This window comes from Apodemus sylvaticus, chromosome 8 (assembly GCF_947179515.1).
Source record: "Apodemus sylvaticus chromosome 8, mApoSyl1.1, whole genome shotgun sequence".
NCBI classification, from domain to species: domain Eukaryota; kingdom Metazoa; phylum Chordata; class Mammalia; order Rodentia; family Muridae; genus Apodemus; species Apodemus sylvaticus.
The window spans coordinates 40,103,877-40,122,361 of NC_067479.1; the positions used below are offsets into that span (position 1 = coordinate 40,103,877).

An 18,485-nucleotide genomic window follows, 5' to 3' on the forward strand; every position below is an offset into this window, starting at 1 on the left:
GAGTGGTAGGCAGGAAACTCTGATTAATGATTTGGAAGAGGCTAATGCAGGGCCTGGCACATAGGAAATAGCTAAAGAATCATGGCAGTTGTAGCATTACAATAGTGTAGTGAGCCTTAATTATTTTGTGTAATGGAAAATAGACATTCTCTCCTTGAGATACAGTCATGGATGCATAGTAATTTTTTAAATCTTATGCAAAAACAATGTGCGATGCTGCTATTGTTTTACTGCAGATACTCTGCATACCAGTTAATCTGCCGCTGTGTGAAAAGTTGTCTGTGTTCACACGTTGGGACTGGGCATTTTTGATCATCATTCTTTGGAGATTTCTGTTGTACAAGAAACAAAATAAGTACTACACCTTCATTTTTATTAGCCTGCATGTCAAGTTGAAAGCATATATTGAATAAGATGCTATCTCAACACATTTGTTATCAGAAGTAGCAGCTTGATCTTTGACAGTTGTGATTAAATTTTCACTCGGAACAGAACACATTTGGTTTCCTGATAAGCCCTGCCTATGCAGCTCTTTGCTTACTTGACAGGATAAAGCCAAGAAATATTTTAATCTGTTCAAACATGTTGGGTAATTATATGGCATTTAATGTTTATATCTGAAATTCTTATTTTATATATATGTATATATATCATATATATATATTTAAATAAATTACATAATTCAGGGCCTAGCAAATTAGTAGGATATCTATAAAATATATAAATTCCAATATATTTTTCAATGACAATGCTGTTCCTGGCTTAGGGAGAGTGTCATGAGTACCTTGTCTTGACTTTTCAAAACAATAAGTTGTAGAATGTATAAATGAAGAAATGTTTGTCACTCATGAAATTGTCCTAAAATAGTAATGCTTTTCACTTCAACTAAAAGTTAGTAGTAGGCAATTTTCTGTACACACACACACGCCCCTATCTGAACTGCTAATAATAAAATGTAAATCCATTTCCTTAGAAAAACATCATATAGATAGTAGATGCTATATGACCAAAATGTTTCCTGTAAATTTTCTATCCTTTTAGTGATGAGAATGTTTCTTTAAGAGAACTCACCAGCCTGGTCATAATTTTTATTTTCAATTAAATTAGCATTCTGACTAATGAGTGAATTGACCTGACTATCAAAGTTCAGCATTACATTATTATATCTGAGATAATTTTGACTTGTAAATTTAAGGAACAGATGGTTCCGATCTGCACACAGTGGTGCTGATATGTATTGAATAATATTTACTAATATCTAATGAGGTATATAATTTCTGGATAACAAATCCTAATCAATATTATAGGATGCTGTAGGCTTTTGTTCTAGATTATTAAACTAAGTGACTTCCTACATGGAAATAACAGAAGTTTTTATTTTGCTTTCTTTAGTATCTTGGCAAAATACACTTTTTATTCCACTTTATCTCTTGTAGGACATTGTCGGATGCCTAGGTGTAAACAGAAAAATGCTCACTGTCCTGTAGTTACCAGAGCAACCATAAGACTGTTCTGTAGTCCTGGGAGGGAGGAGCACAGTGCCTGAGGGGCAGGCGAGATGACTTCATTTGAGTTTCTTTTTCTAGTGCAGAATCTTCTACATGACCTTCTGGATACTTCTTTTCCAAGCATAAGCTTTCCTAAAGTAAAAGAACTTCACTAAATCTGTGATGGGGATGATTTAAAATGAAAGCCTCCAATTCCATTTTCTTAAATGTCTCTATCGACTGTTGTGAGCAGCCCTTTGAAATCACGAGCATCTCCTACTTAAGTCATATTTATTGATTTGCAACATGGAGTACCCTTTAAATATCACTAATGCTTTATCCTCTTCACCAGCCCCTCTAATTCAGAATGTCTGTGTGGCATTTTACAATGGGCTCCGTGGGCGACAGCGATGCTCAGCCTGCACTGGGACTCATTCTGTCTCTTCTGCAAGGCTTATGCACTCCAGAGTGGGAAGTCCCAACTGATGGTCTGCATGTAAATAACCAACAAACAAACAGGAGGGAAGGCAAACAAACCAACAGCAAAACAAAACAAGCAGAAACAAAGTAAGGCGAGGTGATGAAAATATCCCTAAAGCTGCTGCTCTTCTCCCTGCCAATCGGAGCACTCTGCGGAACAGGAAGAGCTTCAGAGAGTGGGAACTCAGGTCAGAGCACATGAAGTGCAAGGCCAGTGTCCCCAGTCCTCGTGCCAAGCCTCGCCTCCCCCAGGCAGCATCTCGGTCAGTGTGCAGAGTTAGAGCCCTTGCGGCCTAGCCTAGGGAGGCTGTGGCTTACATATCTGTTACACTGGTTAGCACTGCAGAGGTCTGTGTGTAGAATTGTGACTTTCATGTGTCACTTTTCCATTTCCTCTGAAGCTATTTTAAAGAAAGATCTCTGCCAAACAAACCCATTGTTCCATCTGCATTCAGGGTTTTAGAAGGAGTTTCAGTTTTCATCAAATTGGCAGATTTGTACCAGTATGTTTTGGCACCCTTTGAAAGTAAAGTAGATATGGGCCAGAGAGTTGCAAAGAACAAACGCCATTCTTGTTTCACATATAGCCAATTAAATCACAGATGTGCTGACTTACAAGGCAGCAGGGACGGTTAGAATGCTGAACCCCTTTGACTTTATTAATGCCTTAATCTGTACCATTTCACCAAAGATACTTAATTGGACTTACTATTCCTCCTTATACCTTTCTTTTATTTCAATTGATATGCTTTATAAATTAGGAACGTTCTTCTGAAAAATAAGAGGATTTCTTTGCTTGAGCACAACCTGTGTACTGACATCTCTGCCTTCAGACCAAGCTGTCCTGCTCCCCCAAAGCTGACTTTCCCTCAGATAACCCCTGCTAACATTATCCTCAAAACCACTCCTATAGACACACAGACAGACAGACATACACCAGAGCTGGCAAGCGAGATTAATTTTATCTGTTTCTGATTCAATTCAGTTTCACCTTTACATATTCTAAATGAAAATTCAAAAAGAATACCACATACCTAATAACTCTAAGAAGCTTTTTGCTAACGTTTTTTTCATATACCAAGAATTTTTTTATTGTTTGAGCATTTGAGGGTTGGGATGCCAGAGGTGAAATATATAACATTATTATCCGTATGGCTACGTGGTTTTTATCAATTTTGTTGTTAAGGTGCATTTAGACTATGATGATGAAATGTATTCTCAGGTAGAACTCTTATATCAGTTATACTGGAACTGACCCTTCTTCAAGGAAAATCAATTTATTAAAGTTTTTTGAGCACAATGAAAATAGCATTTAATAGATATTTTCAGCCTTGCATGTGTGCATCGGCTGGTATATTGTCTTACACTCTAAGAATCTATAAGAAACTGCATGAAATATGAAGCCAACAGAAAAATAAAATAATACAGAAAATGAAAATAACCAACATTTTTACACTTATATCTTAAAAAGACTGTGATGTTAATAAAATTTTAGCCAACCTAAATAAGAAAAAAGGTTTTATAAAAAAAAGTAACTGTGGTGTATCCATGTAAGCATAAAATGAATCTGCATTATTGAGCCCATGGACATTAAAAGGATAACAGAGGAATATTATAGATATAATTTGTAACCTTTGATGAAATGGACCCATTCTGTAACTGCAGTATAGATGTGCTACAACACAAAAGAGTAAAACAACCTCCGACGCCGTTATCAAAGAAATTTAGTCAATAATTATTAACCATCTAAAGAATGAGGATCATGGTCCTGAAAGTTTCAGTAGTTTAATTGTAGCAAATATTTAAATTAAAACTAAGGCCAGTTGTCTCTACTGTCTCTCATCTAGAGGATGCACAGAGAATTCTGACCAGTTCTATGAGGCTGGGCTGCCTCACTGAGCATCAGTGCAACCCACTGTATCATCAGACTCAAGAACAAAGTTAGCACGCTATTACACCAAAGGCATATGACAAAATCCACTCAGAATAAAACTTCCTACGGGTCATTGAAAGAAAACTACCCTAAGATAGTAAATATCCCCAGAGATCGCACCTCTCCCATGCATCCTGGACAGGAACTGGTTGTTGTTCTGTTGAAGAAGCTTGCACTGCTCCATGCTCAGACGTGAAGTCTGTTCTTAAGGTGCCACCCTTTCTAACTTGACCTGTAGGTTCAAACTAGTGTTTCCGTCAAAGCCTTAGCAAGGTACCTAATGCTTCCTGAGAATGTGATTCCATAGTTTCTGTAGGAAGCCAGAGATCTTGAATAGCTGATGTACAACTGGAGAGGAGCTGCACACTGAAGTCCGATACTGCCTGACTTCCAGTCTCAGTGGATGCTACTCCCATCAAAAGAGTGTGATTAGCAATAAATAAGGTAGGATAAAATGAAACTTGTTGCCCAGAAACACACACAAATATTAATAACTGGTCTAAAACAAAGGAGGAACGATGGTACAAATAAATAGATTGTATATTATAGAATATGTATAGACACCAAATAAGCAATGGAAATGGTACTGAAGTTGTTAAATGAGCCATTCTGGCATATTTATATTTCTGTCAAAAACAAAACTAAAATAGTTATGAAAGGACAGCTTATACCTCTGTGTTGTCTCTTGAAATCACAAGAAAGTTTTCACGCAAATACTGTCCTTCTTGTAACAATGATTCTTGGCCACCTTCTTCAAGGGTGAGCAGCTAGTGTTGAGAACCTGCCCTTCTCACTGGCTGCTGCCTTGCAGCCCACTGTTCCAGTACATCTGATGTTGGCATTCCCTGTGCAGACTTAAGTAAATGCTTTTCACTTGGGGTAGAGCACCAACTCCAAAGAAACAATTCTCGCCAAGTCTAGCTGCTGAAGGCCTGACTTTAGTGGGATTGTTTAGGCAGCTGCATCACTTAAAAGCCCCCAGTCACAGCACAACTGTGGTGTAGTGTTGTCTCATGAACGCCACTTCCCTGAAATTCCACGAACAACTTGCCTATGCTTCTGTAGAAGGGTTTAGGTGGGTCTTCACACCTCACTCCCTTTTCCTCTCTGCTCCCTCTCCTCTCTAACCCCCAATTTATCTCATCTTCTCCCTTTACTCTCCTCATGTCTGGCCCTTCTTCCCTCCTCCCTCCCCCTCCCTTTCCATCCTAAGTCTTTTAAGTTTCTTGTGCTTAGCCTTTAGAACTTCCCAGGTTTCCAGAAGAAATGGTTTCAGTCCATTGGAAACAACTAGATACAGTATGTAAATAACTGATCTTACCTCCTTTTTGAATCCTATGTGAGGACTTGTGCCATATGATGATCATGTATTTTCCTGTTTGTGTGTTTATGCTAGTTTAATTCTCCAAATTACACAGGACCTGAAGAAAATATAAGAGTTTTTCTCCCACTCTACTGTGTCAAATAACACATCACTAAAATTGTCAATTAAAATTACAAGATACCACTTTGTACCTACTATAATGGCTAAAACCAAAGCATTATAATACCAGAAACTGAGGAGGAAACCGCAGGCATTGTTAGTGCAAGTCAGAAGTGGTACACACCCATTCTGGAAACCTGGTCTATACGTGTGTGTGTGTGTGTGTGTGTGTGTGTGTGTGTGTGTGTAAACATGTATATGGAGGGAGGGTGATGACCCACCTAAAATTGAACAAAATTGTCAGCAAGTTGTGCGTGCCTGTGTGTATTCTTTTCCTTTTCCTGAGACAACAGTTTCTGTTTAGCCCTACCTGTCCTGGAATCCTCTCTGTAGACCAGGTTGGCCTTGAACTCAGGAATCACTCGGCCTCTGGCTCTCATAGTTCTTGTATTAAAGGTGGCTCTACCACTGCACAACTGTATAACATAACATTTACAAATTAGTCAGTAATCACAGTCATAAATATTTACCCAGAGAATCTGACAACATGTCCACACCAAAGCCTACACACAAATGTTTAGAGTCTTGTTTATAATCCCAAACACGGCAGAAACAAGATGCCCTTGAGCAGCTGAACGGCTTGACTAACAGGAAGAGTGCACCACAGCATAATACATGTATGCATCTGTCCGTCCATCTGTCCATCCATACATACGTGTTATGTCTTAAGTCATAGTAAGCATTAAATGAAAGAAGCCAGGCTTAGAAGTCCTCATGCTGTATGCTCCTGAGTATAGCATTATATAAAAATAAAATTACAGAAATCGTAGGAAGGAATGATTACAGGGTTTCTAATGATAGGGAAGGACTAGATAAACAGAAGAATGCATGGTTTTAAGTTTAAAAACTATTACTTTTTAAAAAGATATTGTATTAATAGTTATAAAATACTATATTTACACATGCCTAAAGTATTTTCTTAGTTAGCAAGAGGTGTAAATATTGGCACATCACTTATAATGGTATACCATATTTATGGAAAGTGCTCACGGAATGCATGTGTCAAGGGTGTGTGGATTATTTAAATTGAAAACTTACCTGTTAATGTAAACCTTAAAACTGGCTTTAATTTAAAAATGACTTGTTTATTTCATTTATATTGATGATTTTGATTATTATGTAATTTTTAAATTTAATACAGTTAGATTAAAAGATGGATATTTTTAAACCCTTTTAAGATCGATCTTTGTTTAGACAAAATTTGACTCCAGTAAATTTTTTTAAAAAACTTTTTAAACTACCTATTAGCATCCTTTCACAATTCATATTGGAGAATTCATATTTAGCAAGAAAACTGCAGCAACATAGTAATTCATATATCTATGTAGTATAACATTATATCAGAAAATTGTAACTCTTATATAATACTTTAGTGTATATAACTTTATAGAGCTTGTTCCAGTGAGTGTTTGAAGTTCTGAAGTACGTGGTGCTCTGTCCTCAGTCTTCTTCACATCGAATTTGCTTTTCATGATGTTCTTTCATCCATCCCCAACAAACTTCATTTTACAAAGGACAAGAGAGGAAAAACGAAGTTCTTCATGTGAAAATTCTTTGTTTAGCTCTGTACCCCACTTTTTAATAGAGTAATTTGGTTCTCGGGGGTCTACCTTCTGGAGTTCTTTGTATATATTAGATATTAGCCCTCTGTTGGATTTATGGTTGATGAAGATCCTTTCCCAATCTGTTGATTGCCATTTTGTCCTTTTGACAGTGTCCTTTGCCTTACAGAAACTTTGTCATTTTATGAGGTCCCATTTGTCAATTCTTGATCTTAGAGCATACACTATTGGTGTTCTGTTCAGGAACTTTTCCCCTGTGTCCATGTCCTCAAGGGTCTTCCCCAGTTTCTTTCCTATTAGTTTCAGTGTGTCAGGTTTTATGTGGAGGTCCAAGGACCAATATCTTTCCCTCTTGTGCAGATGGCTGAATTGTATTAGCAGATTGCCTGTTAGAAATCCATAAGCACTTGTTTTATTTAGTGGTATGTGGTGTGATGGATGGTTTTTTTTTTGTTGTTTTTGTTTTGTATTCATTTGAAAATAAAGCAGCTGAAGTAAGGCACCTCTTGCAGCTACAAATGGCCTAGGGAGAGTGTCTGTTTCTAGAGGTCTGGGGACTAGAAAGAGAGGTGGGCGGACATGGGCCCTCTCAGTTGTTTTGGGTGCTCTTTTGCTGTTTGGCTGTTTTTTCCACCCACTGTGTTTTGAAGCATGTTGTTAGAGCCATCATATTTTACAGTGTCTCGGGCTCACATGCATTTGCTCCAGTCGTGCTATCTAGGTAGAAGGAATGATTTGCATAGGATACTTGGTTCCTCCGAATTCCTTTTTACTGTAAATAATGGCCGTAATACTGATTCCTTCCACTTATGCTAGCAGAATCTTGCTATACAGGACTGATGTGTAGTTTATTTGGCTGGTTCATACCTCAGAATAATTGACAAATACTAATTCATGCTATTGTCCTTCACATTAATATTACATCCTTCTAGATTGTTAATTGTATCAATCCAAGGTTCAAACTTGGATTGTGTTTTAAGCATTCACCAAGGTCTATAAACTCTACAGAGACACTTCAGTCTTGATGTACATTTAAATATTAGCAGCATTATGGCCAGAGGAGTTTTTTTGGTGTCACATTCTTAAGATAATAATTTTTCTTCAGTGAGTACGCTATTATAGGTTTATTTTTTCTCTCAAGATCTATAAGAAAATATGTGGTTTTCATCTTACAGTTTTCCCCCCTTGTCACAAAAACAATAGGATTTTCTTTAAATGTCATCCAAATTTGTGTTGAGTACCTTTGAAATGTTCTAAAACCTTGCATTGGCACTACAAGGGAGTTCTACTGCAGATTGACAAGCAGGCCATGATTTATTATTGGGCCTGCTTTTAACATTATTTTGTTTGGAATGAGCAGAGTGGTAGAGAAACTCCATCCATCTTTTTGTTTATTTGACATTTATGCCACATTTAATGTATGTTAAAGAAACAATCCATGAATAAGGAAATCTGTTTAACAGTGATGATTATTATCTGTCAGATAAGTCTCTTGACAATCATACAGAAGGAAATCCTGTCAAGAAATGTCTGTGAAAATTCAAATAAGCTATTTTAATATGAACAAGATCCCGAATGAAATTTCATTTTCTTTCCAAGAAATAGCATTACAGAGTGTGCTTAAGTTATTTTTCATTTCAACAAAATTAGCACTGTCTCTCGATTTTCCTTGTAACTCAATCACTGATTACAAAGTGGTTACTAAAAGCAGAATGTATCATTTGTTGTTAATGTTTGTCAAAAATTTAAAATTCAGAACACTAGTAGATAAGATCTTTCTAAATACGCTTTGTTATTCTTTTGTGTTTTCTTTAAAGCTCCACTTTAAATTTTGCACCTTCACATGATTTGTGAGCGAGAGAAAGCAATCATTTAGTCAGGAGGGGCACCCTGGCAGCCTGGGATGTGCTTCCGGTGCCTCTTAGCCAAGCCATTCATTTACTAAGCTAGTTTGGTATCAGTCTGGAAGTATTGAGTTTCTTATTGGAAGATTGTTTTGTTACATGTCTCAAAATTACTAAGTAATAGTGAAGCGGAAATGGTTGGCTTGGGTTTCTCCTTAGTCCTCTTTGGTTAGCCTATCTTGACACCAGATTTCTCCCTCTCTGTGTTTTTGTGATCTGTTGATTTTTGATATGATGGTCCATGAAACCATTGCCTTCCTTTGGTGTGTTAGGGTTTTATTGCTCCCAAGCAGCCAGTGTTTCACATAAATACTTGCATTTCTTCTCCTCTATTGTATCCTAGGACTGGAAATCTTTATTCTCACCAATCATGGATAAAGTTTGAGATGGTCCAGTGGATTATAGTTTTTGTAGGCCACCAGAGGCCACATACGAACCGGGTTACTTGGAAGAGAATTCTGAGGTTAACGGGAAGGGGGCGAAAGAGAAATGAGTCAAGAGGACAGTTGCCCATAGAGACTGACTTTACTATCATTAAGCCAATATTTATAATCTTGGGAAAAACCACCCTGCCCCACAAATGGCCGAGAGTTCATAGATCTTCTTATCAGTGGGTTGTCTGCTTTAGTCATGCAGTTTTCTGTTGGTCTCCAGGTGGAGCTGTGCTGAGGTGAAATGGGCTGTATTGTTATCTTGAATAGGAAGGGTGGGGGTTGCCAGCCAGGAAGGTCACAGCTAAATGCTGTAGGGAGAAGGGACAAGTTTTAACATAGATTTTTTGAAATATTAATCCTAGTGGTTACTGGATGCTTAGCTCTATCATAAGAATTTATGGAAAACTTTATTAAGCCTCTGCAAATTATAGAGGTCAGTGACATTTCTCTTAATCAGATTCCACACCAGATGTCAATCAGTTTCTCATGAAGGAAATACAGGATGGAAGGACAGAGGTAATAGTGGGTGGCTCAGAGTCCACAGGAGGAACAATATGCCCCAGTGGTTACTGACATACACTAACAAACAATGGAACATAGGTCCAAAACCAATTTTTAATTGGAATAATGTTTTTATGCAGCATATTAATAAGTGAAAGTTTGAACTAGCTTTAACTTTTAAAAATGATAACTATGGATGGAACAGAATTATAAGGATGCTTATATATCAGATTTAGCTTTGTGGGATGTATCTAAAGAAAATGGATTGGAAATTTTCAGCTGACCCAAGTGTGTAGAAACAACCTTTAAATGGAGAGTATATTTGAGTCTCCTTATTTGTATCCTACTTGTTTAGATTAGATTTTGCTGTTTCTCTAAGATCACTTTGAATTCATTCTAATGCATGCTTACTGAGTTTGGATTGGAAAGTGAATTTAGAATTCCTTTTTAAATTATTTGGCTCCACTTTATAATGATTTCTATGTATAAACTGAGAGCCAATCGCTTACCCTGGGCTACTAAATTATTAAGGGCATGCCTCCCATTAGGAGATCATCCATACATGTGAGTGGCAATTTTATCATAATGGAGCCAATAAAAAGTACTATTGAAACACATCTTTAGGATATTGTGGAGTGTCTGTGCTTTCTTAAGAAGGTAGTTTAAAATAATGTGCTCAATGTGTGTTTTGGAAGAAATATGAGGAACATTCTTGTTATTTTTGGTGGGGGTGGTGATGGAGGTGTGTGTGTGTGTGTTTGTTTTGTGTGTGTGTGTGTGTGTGTGTGTGAGAGAGAGAGAGAGAGAGAGCATGTGTGCATGCTCATGCTGTAAACACACTAAGCCATTGAAGTCCATTCTCAGCCCAGGAGTTCCCCTTTGAGCTACTTACTCAATAGTCCCGGGTAGTATTTGAGACTTTCATATACATTCATGGGAAGCTGTCAGATGACTACCCAGGGTTTCCAGTACAGTTTTTTTTTTTTTTTTTTTTTTTTTTGATGAACTAGAAGCTGTGCTTTCCACTGCCCAGCAGTGAGTGACTTCTGGGTATTTTTGTTTGTTTTTTACATATTTATTTTTATTAAAAATAAATCTTTTACAATTTAGTCACAGTCCCCCTCCCAAATACACACCGGTCCTCTAAGGTCCTCCTCACCTGTCTGTGACCCAACTCAGTTCCCATTCTGTCCTGTTTTAGAACACACCCAGACACAGACACAGACACACACAGACACACGGAGACACACGCAGACACACACACACACACACACTGACTCAGTCTAAATCGGGAAATTGTTGGGAAGTCAGCAGTAGCACCTTGTACCCTCACACTGCAGCCTCTAGCTCTTTATTCAGTTCTGACACAAGAGGAGTGATTTGTTTGTTGGTTGTGTTCTTTTCGTATGTGTCTCTTATGAATGAGGAATCTGGTGGTAGAGACTTATGCCAGGGCTTCTTTAAGCCAGGATTTGTACCACTCTCCCTGTCAAACCATCTCTTCTCCATGAGATCCAAAAACTAGTATAACTACTTCTCCTTCCTGATTGCATTTCTTGTTCCTGTCAAGCACAGATTGGTCAGTCCCTGTCAACTCAAGCTTGTGCCTTTTTTTAGTTTGTACTTTCTCAGATTTTCTCCCAATCTGTATACCTGCTTGTTAACTCACTGATTTTGGAAGCAAGGAACTCACAATTTTTTTTTAAGACATGTGTGTTTCTCCAAAGTCTGACAGCATTGTCCACTGGGATAGTGTCATCCCTTTCTGAAAAGTTCAGAGTTGTTTCTTGGGGAGGACAAGACTCACTTATTTTACTGTTTTGCATGTATATGTATCTGTGTGTGTGCGTGTGTGTGTGTGTGTGTATGTTTGTGTGCGTGTATTGCATATATTGTTTTATATATATGATTATATTATATTTACATATACATTTATATAAGTATAATATATGTTGATATAATATAACATAATATATATCCTATATTACATATTATACATTACATAGTTAAATATATATTTAGATATGCATAATTATATTTAGATTAGAGAGAGTAAGAAAACATAAATATGAATGTGGGATAACTATTCTAAAACTTCTCAGTGTAAATAGGAACAGAAAGCCGTGATATTTCTGAAGGAAAGCGAGCAGAGGTAGAGGTACTTCTTGTGTAAATGCCTACCATTTCAGGATATTGTCATTTGCCTATTGCTTTTGTAACCTTCTAGGTTTTATTTTACTCAAAACTAAAACGGTTTTCTTCTCTATTTACCCCTCCAAAATGTACTCCTATACTGTCTCCATGAGCGGCACCAGCTGAGTTTCCAGGCCCACCCATTCCAGCACCTCCATCGCTATATCCACTCTCAGGGCAGGCTGTCTTACTTTCCTCCTGGATTATTGCTACTGCTTTTACAATTAGCCTCCATACTTCCTTACTTCCTTTACTCTTAGTCCACTCACACTGCAGGGATGTTGTTAACTGTGTATGTGAGCATCTCTCATCTAGTTCATAACTTCTATTGCTTATGGAAAACTCAGTTCTATCATATGGTAAATTTATTGTTTATTTTCTATAATTTTCAGATTTTATATCTTTCCATTGACCCTATTTGCAACCCCCCAACATATATGCATTTTTGGTTTACAGATACTCAAGGTACTCAAATTTTTTCCAATTTACAGCCGTGTACCTATCAGTTTTGCACTGCTGTATTATCTGTGACAGCTTTTTACCAAGGGCTTTCCCTCTCCGATTTGAAGGATCTAGGACATACTTTCTGCCAAGGCTCTGATCACCTTAAGTCTTCCCTTTGCTGTGCTGCGTCATGACAGATGTTAATAATAGGGCAGTGTGGCCACAGAAGCTCATGTTACGGGACACAGAGCTAGAATGAGCTCAGGATTTCCATCACACCGTTTTTTGAAGAACTTACGGGGTCAGAGTAGAAATCCCTTAGGACTTCTCAAATCACTGTACTGCCTACAGGTCCCACCTCCTAGTATCACAGCCTCTGTCCAAGCTTCCAGCAAGGCAGGCCTTGGAGGCCAGGCAGGTCTGTCTCTAGGAAGTCCTTTACAGATGCTGTTCTATCTGCCTGTGCTTGAGGATTGTCTCATGCTCTTCCCTAGTCATATCCAGCTACCTGATTTCAGTGGTTCTTCTCAGATGTCATAGCCTCCTAGATATTCCTTGTGACTTTTTTTCTATAGTGTCTGTTGCAGGAAGAATATGCTGTTTTTCTTTTCAAAAAGTAAAATGACTACGTGAAGCCACACTATTTTGTCATTCTATCTACCGTAAACTCTACAGTGTAGGACAGCTAGACCGTGAATATGTACCAAACAGTAAATGCATGAGCCGCCTAGGTTGTTTTCAGTTCTACTGTTCTCTAGATATTCAGGTTATTCTACTACGTTCCTAGGCATTTCATTTTTTTCCCCTGCAAAGGATTGTATAGAACATTGCTTTTGAGTCATTTCTCCTGTATTACAGATGTTACTTTTAAACCAATATCAAACAAAACTAAAGTATTCAAATGTTTTCAGAATGGAACAGGTTTTCAAGCTAACTGCTGATCTACAGAGAAGGTTGTTGCATGAATCAGTAGCTTATTTGTCTTTTCCCCCTTCTCATTCACTTAGCTAAAGGATACAAAATCTGCAGATCAGAAAACCACACTCCTCCATTTCCTGGTAGACGTGTGTGAAGAGAAGCATCCAGATGTCCTTCACTTCGTGGACGAGTTGGCACATTTAGACAGAGCCAGTAGAGGTTTGTGGTTTTGTTTATAAATAGCTATGTCATTGTTCTGATCTTTAATTCTGAGACAGAAAATAATGCTTTTCATTTGTACATATTATCTATTGTTAAAATAATTTCATATGAAACGTGACTATTTGAAAAGAAATTATAGGCTATTTTTTAGTTGTCATCATGAGAAGTATGTTTTTTTTTTTGTTAGACAGTGAGTTGTTAGAAGTGCATTGTTGTATAGATAGACCTTCATGGGTTCTAGCTAATCCTACCCTCTCCTGCTTAGGTCTTCCTAATCTCATGTCATGTACAAGTACCAAGTGTCATTCACAAGCACTATTGTAGACCAAAATGAGTACCTTCCTTTTGTTCAAGTTTCATACATATCTGTAGGAATGGAGCTCTCTTTTGTGACCCTACTAGATATAAGACCACCAGTTTGGATTAGTCTTTCCTTGCATATGAATTACCAAATTGGTTTCAGACTCTGCAGTGGTCTTAAACAAAGTTGCCAAGAGTTCAGATAGAGCCTTTTGTTGACACTGTATTTCAATCTGATTTAAATTTAAAAAAATTGGCCATTTTAAAATGTGTATTACTTATATTCAACATGGATTTTTTAAATCCAAACAACTACTTGTCTAACCATAACCAATATATAGACATGGTTTAGATAACACATTGATAGCTGTATTCTTTTTGCATTGACCATTAGTGATAGTAATATGAAACCATTGTTTTAGTGAGTGCTTTATTTCCTTTCTCATACTGGACTATGAGAACCCAAAGAAGGATAATTTATTTTTTTGTACATTAAAGGGAATATTCCTTATTAGACATGTTTACTAATCCCTGTATGTTAAAAGTTTTTTTTGTTGTTGTTGTTGATTTTGTTTGGTGTTTTTTTTTTTTTCTTCTGTAAAGTGGCAGTTTTAGGGGATTATATACTAAGAGAAATGTGATTGGATAAGATGTTCTTCATAATTTTACCTTGCAAGTAAGTTTCTTTGAAGTATGTATTCCATATGGCCTTTGATAAGCAATGGCTCCTGATTGCAGCACTGGGTCTTTTTTCTGCTCTTTTGTAATGATACTACATTGCTTTCCATATCTCTGTGCCACTTTCAGTGGCCTTGGTATAAGAAAATATTTATATAGACAGACACAGAAGGCAGGCAGACAATGACACTTATGTTTATATGTCTAAATATATCTAAATATAATTGAAAATAGATAAAGGCTCCCATTAATGCTTTAGGACATTGTAAGATGTGCAATTAAAATAAAAAGTATATAAAATGCAATTAAGCTACTAAGACAAAGAAAAAGATTTTCCTAAGTGAGATTTTTGAACATTTGGAATATATGAGTAAATGTCATAAGTAAAATTGAAATTCTGATGTCCTTGATGAACATTGAATTTTAAGTAGCATAGAAATGTATAGATGTGGCACAAACACCCTCGAAATGCAGAAGGGTTCTTTACCTGGAGCAAAGATGATTGTGTAGGTAGGAAGAATCAATGCTCATCCTGTTACATGGTGACCTGCCATTTCTTCCCAGCCCCATCCCCTTACGTAGCTGCAGGCTTGCTTATGTGGCTGCAGGCTTGCTTACATAGCTGCAGCTTTGTTTATGTGGCTGCAGGCTTGCTTACTCACTCATTTCTATGCCCAGTATGTCCTCAAACATGGGGTTCCCTAATCTTGCAAGATTGTATCCTCCGCCTTGTTTCATAATTGTTAAATGCTTCTGTGTAGATGAGGAAGTGCAAATGGGGTCCTCCTCCGTAACCCGAACTGTGTCTGGACATACTTTGCTGCCCAGCCTGACCTTGACCTTGAAGCAGTTTCCCTGCTTTAGTGTCTAGAATGCCAGGACTACAAACATGAACTATCACGCCTGATTTTCTTTTTCTTTTTAAAACTTTTAGCATGATTTTCTAGCACATTTTTTGGATGTAAACGGAATTTTAGAATATTAACTTAATTTTGATTCATTAGATTATACTTATAATTCTATATAAATATTCTGACACTGTTCTCTTAAAAATTATTTAGCTTACATAAAGACTTGCAGAGTTCTAAGTTAGTAATTTGCTTTTTCTGTTCATTTTCCTTCTCCCTGGTCCAGGGGGCTTTCAGGGGCCTTGGGGCATTTGGTTTCCATCTGTTATAGGGAAGGCATGTGTGTGTGGGGTCAGCAGATACTGTTAATATGTTTCACTGGGAGCAGCAAACTTCATATTTGGAATAATGGTTTTTAATAGTGTACATGATTGTTAAGCATAATTTTCTTTTCATTATATGATCTAATTAATGAAGGAAATATTAGAGGAGTAAATGTAATGTTTTAGATTAAATAAGTCTGTGTTTGCTTTGGAGAATTGAGGGTTTTTACACCTCATCTTTTAAAGTTTCCACTTTTGAAACGTCCTCAGTGAGCTATCACATGAATTAAAAAGTACCTTTGTTTTTGAGCCATAACAAATCCTGGTCATTAGGTACTCCTAGATCAGCAGGGGGAACTTTCATTGCAACTAATGAGCTTACCCGACTGACAATTTTCAAAAATCTACTTCATTAGGATGCTTCTTTTCTAAGAAATAATGGCTTATGGCATTTCTGTTGTGTTTCACTGAAAATATTTTGGTTCATTATTGTATTTCTGCATACCATGGTAATATTTTTGTTTTATGGAATTCTAAGGGTTGAATATTTTTTTCTTGTCTACATAATTAAAATTAATTTAGTCTGTGAAGGTTTTGTTTACTAGCTCCTAGAAATCTATAAAATTGGGATAATTATTAATATGCAGGAAATGACAAAAATTGTGTTTCTTTTTTGGGAGACAGATTAAAATGAGACTAACGTGAAGCTGGAAAGATGGCTTAGCAGTGACATCCTCTTCCAGGGACCATGCTTGGTTCCAACGCTTCCATTGTGCAGTTGAACCCTGGTAACTCCCACTTCAGAGGCGGCCATGCTCCCTTCTGTCCTGCACCTGCACATGCCCACACTGTCTCCCCGGTACACACGATTACCATGATGAGATGAAAAATAAAGCTGTGGGGCTAGAAAGATAGTTCAGTGGTTTAGAGCGCTGACTGCTCTTCCAAAAACGTCCTGAGTTCAAATCCCAGCAACCACATGCTGGCTCACAACTATCTGTAATGAGATCTGATGCCCTCTTCTGGGGTGTCTGAAGACAGCTACTGTGTACTTACATATAATTAAATCTCTTTTTAAAAAAATCAAAAAATCAATCTGTGGCTGAGGGTCATTTAACTTCTCATTCAGCATTCTATTCTGCCCTTGTCAGCACTCAGTTATACACTGTGCCACTGTCATCTGTTCCGCACGGCTGTGCTCAGCTAGTCCTGTTACCAGAAATTGTGTGGTATCATTGGTCCAGTGTATTCTTTCTCCATCTTCTTGCAGTTTAGCCAATCTAACACATCTGACACATATCCCAACAGTCTTTCCCTCACCTTTCAATTGCTTTTTCTCCTCTGATAATCCTGAAGCTATCTTTACCGTCTGCAAAGACTTAAAAGCCATCATTTGTAATGATGTACAAATTTACTCTGCAGACGTTTCATCTCAGCTCTACACCTGTGCCTTCCACACCTCTGCCTGCCACACCTTTTTCTGTTTTCTTCTGCATCTCAAATAGGTGTGAGGATCATCTCTGGCCATATTGTCTCCTTCCAACTTAATTGCTTTAGAAAACTTATTCACTTTCTTCTGGCTTCTCTCATCTTGTGGTTACATTCAGTGACTCAATGGCGGCCACCTGTTAGAATCTGCTATTGAATCAATTATAGACGGAAGCTGAGGCCTGGAGTGTTATCTAGATTTCCCTTCTTTAGCAGTCTTGAAAAAGATGGCATACTCCTTTTGGTGGTCTTTTTGGAGCTTTTTGGAACCTTGAGTAAGGATGTCAGTATTTGACTTTTCCCTTAAGCATAAATTCAGAGATGTCCTTAGAATCCGTAACATCACTATTTTAAAACTTGTTTGGATCAGGATTGTTCCTGGACTTATTGGGAATGGAAAGAAGTGACTTTCTATAGATTGTCAAGACATTTCACCAAAGCCCACTTCTAATTTTTTCTGTGTGTGTATTCTTACCACTTAAAAGGATTCCTTGATGTGTCATCTTTGATTTTGTTTCGACTTATTTAATACATTTTTTTCTGCTTCTCAGGCTCTATCAGTGTGGTTCTAACTAGTAATTCTTTTATCTGATCCAAATAATTGCCCGCTAAATATATCTCCTACTCTCTAGTTCCTCATGAATTTCCAACATTTTTTGATAAATATGTTACTAAATACCAAATGTTTATCTTTTATTCACCTACTGTGAGCACTTAGAACACTAAATTTCCAGGTGGCTGCCACCTGGAAACTGTATCATCTCTGAAATTTTCACATTCATCTTCTGTTGCCAGCATACAGGTTTTCTAAAGGCTGCCATGAACGCTCAGCTGTTGCCTCCTCAAAATGACAAATGTTATCAGAAAGCACGTAAACTTTTATGATACTTGGTCTTAATAATTTGTTGAGTGTCATTTTCTATCTCTCCCCCATCTCCAAATCAATGGTACCAACATAGATAACACTGTTTTCATTAAAAATAGTAATTTTCATGGTTGATTTATAGACTAGAATTTTGTCTTTTGAGTGAGATAAATAATTAACTTGATGTTTCATATTGAATATTAGAAATTAAAGGACTGAAAGAGCTGAAGGGATTTGCAATTCCATAGGAAGACCAACAATATCACCTAACCAGACTCCCTCCTCCCAGAGCTCCCAGGGACAAAGCCAGCTACTAAGGAGTACACATGGAGGGACCCATGGCTCTAGCTGCTTATGTAGCAGATGATGGCCTTGTTGGACATCAATGAGAGGAGAGGTCCTAGGTCCTGTGAATTCTTGAT

The 18,485-nt window shown here is 37.4% G+C and overlaps 1 protein-coding gene across 2 annotated transcripts in view; it reads left to right on the forward strand.

The window, feature by feature from the left end:
• The window catches only part of Diaph3 (diaphanous related formin 3), a 495,795-nt gene that overhangs the window by 283,028 nt on the left and 194,282 nt on the right, over nucleotides 1–18,485 (forward strand). For both annotated transcript variants that reach the window (XM_052190840.1, XM_052190842.1), the window contains one exon: nucleotides 13,429–13,558. In XM_052190840.1, coding sequence (XP_052046800.1) covers nucleotides 13,429–13,558 — 130 coding nt within the window. The remainder of the gene's footprint in view (nucleotides 1–13,428; nucleotides 13,559–18,485) is intronic.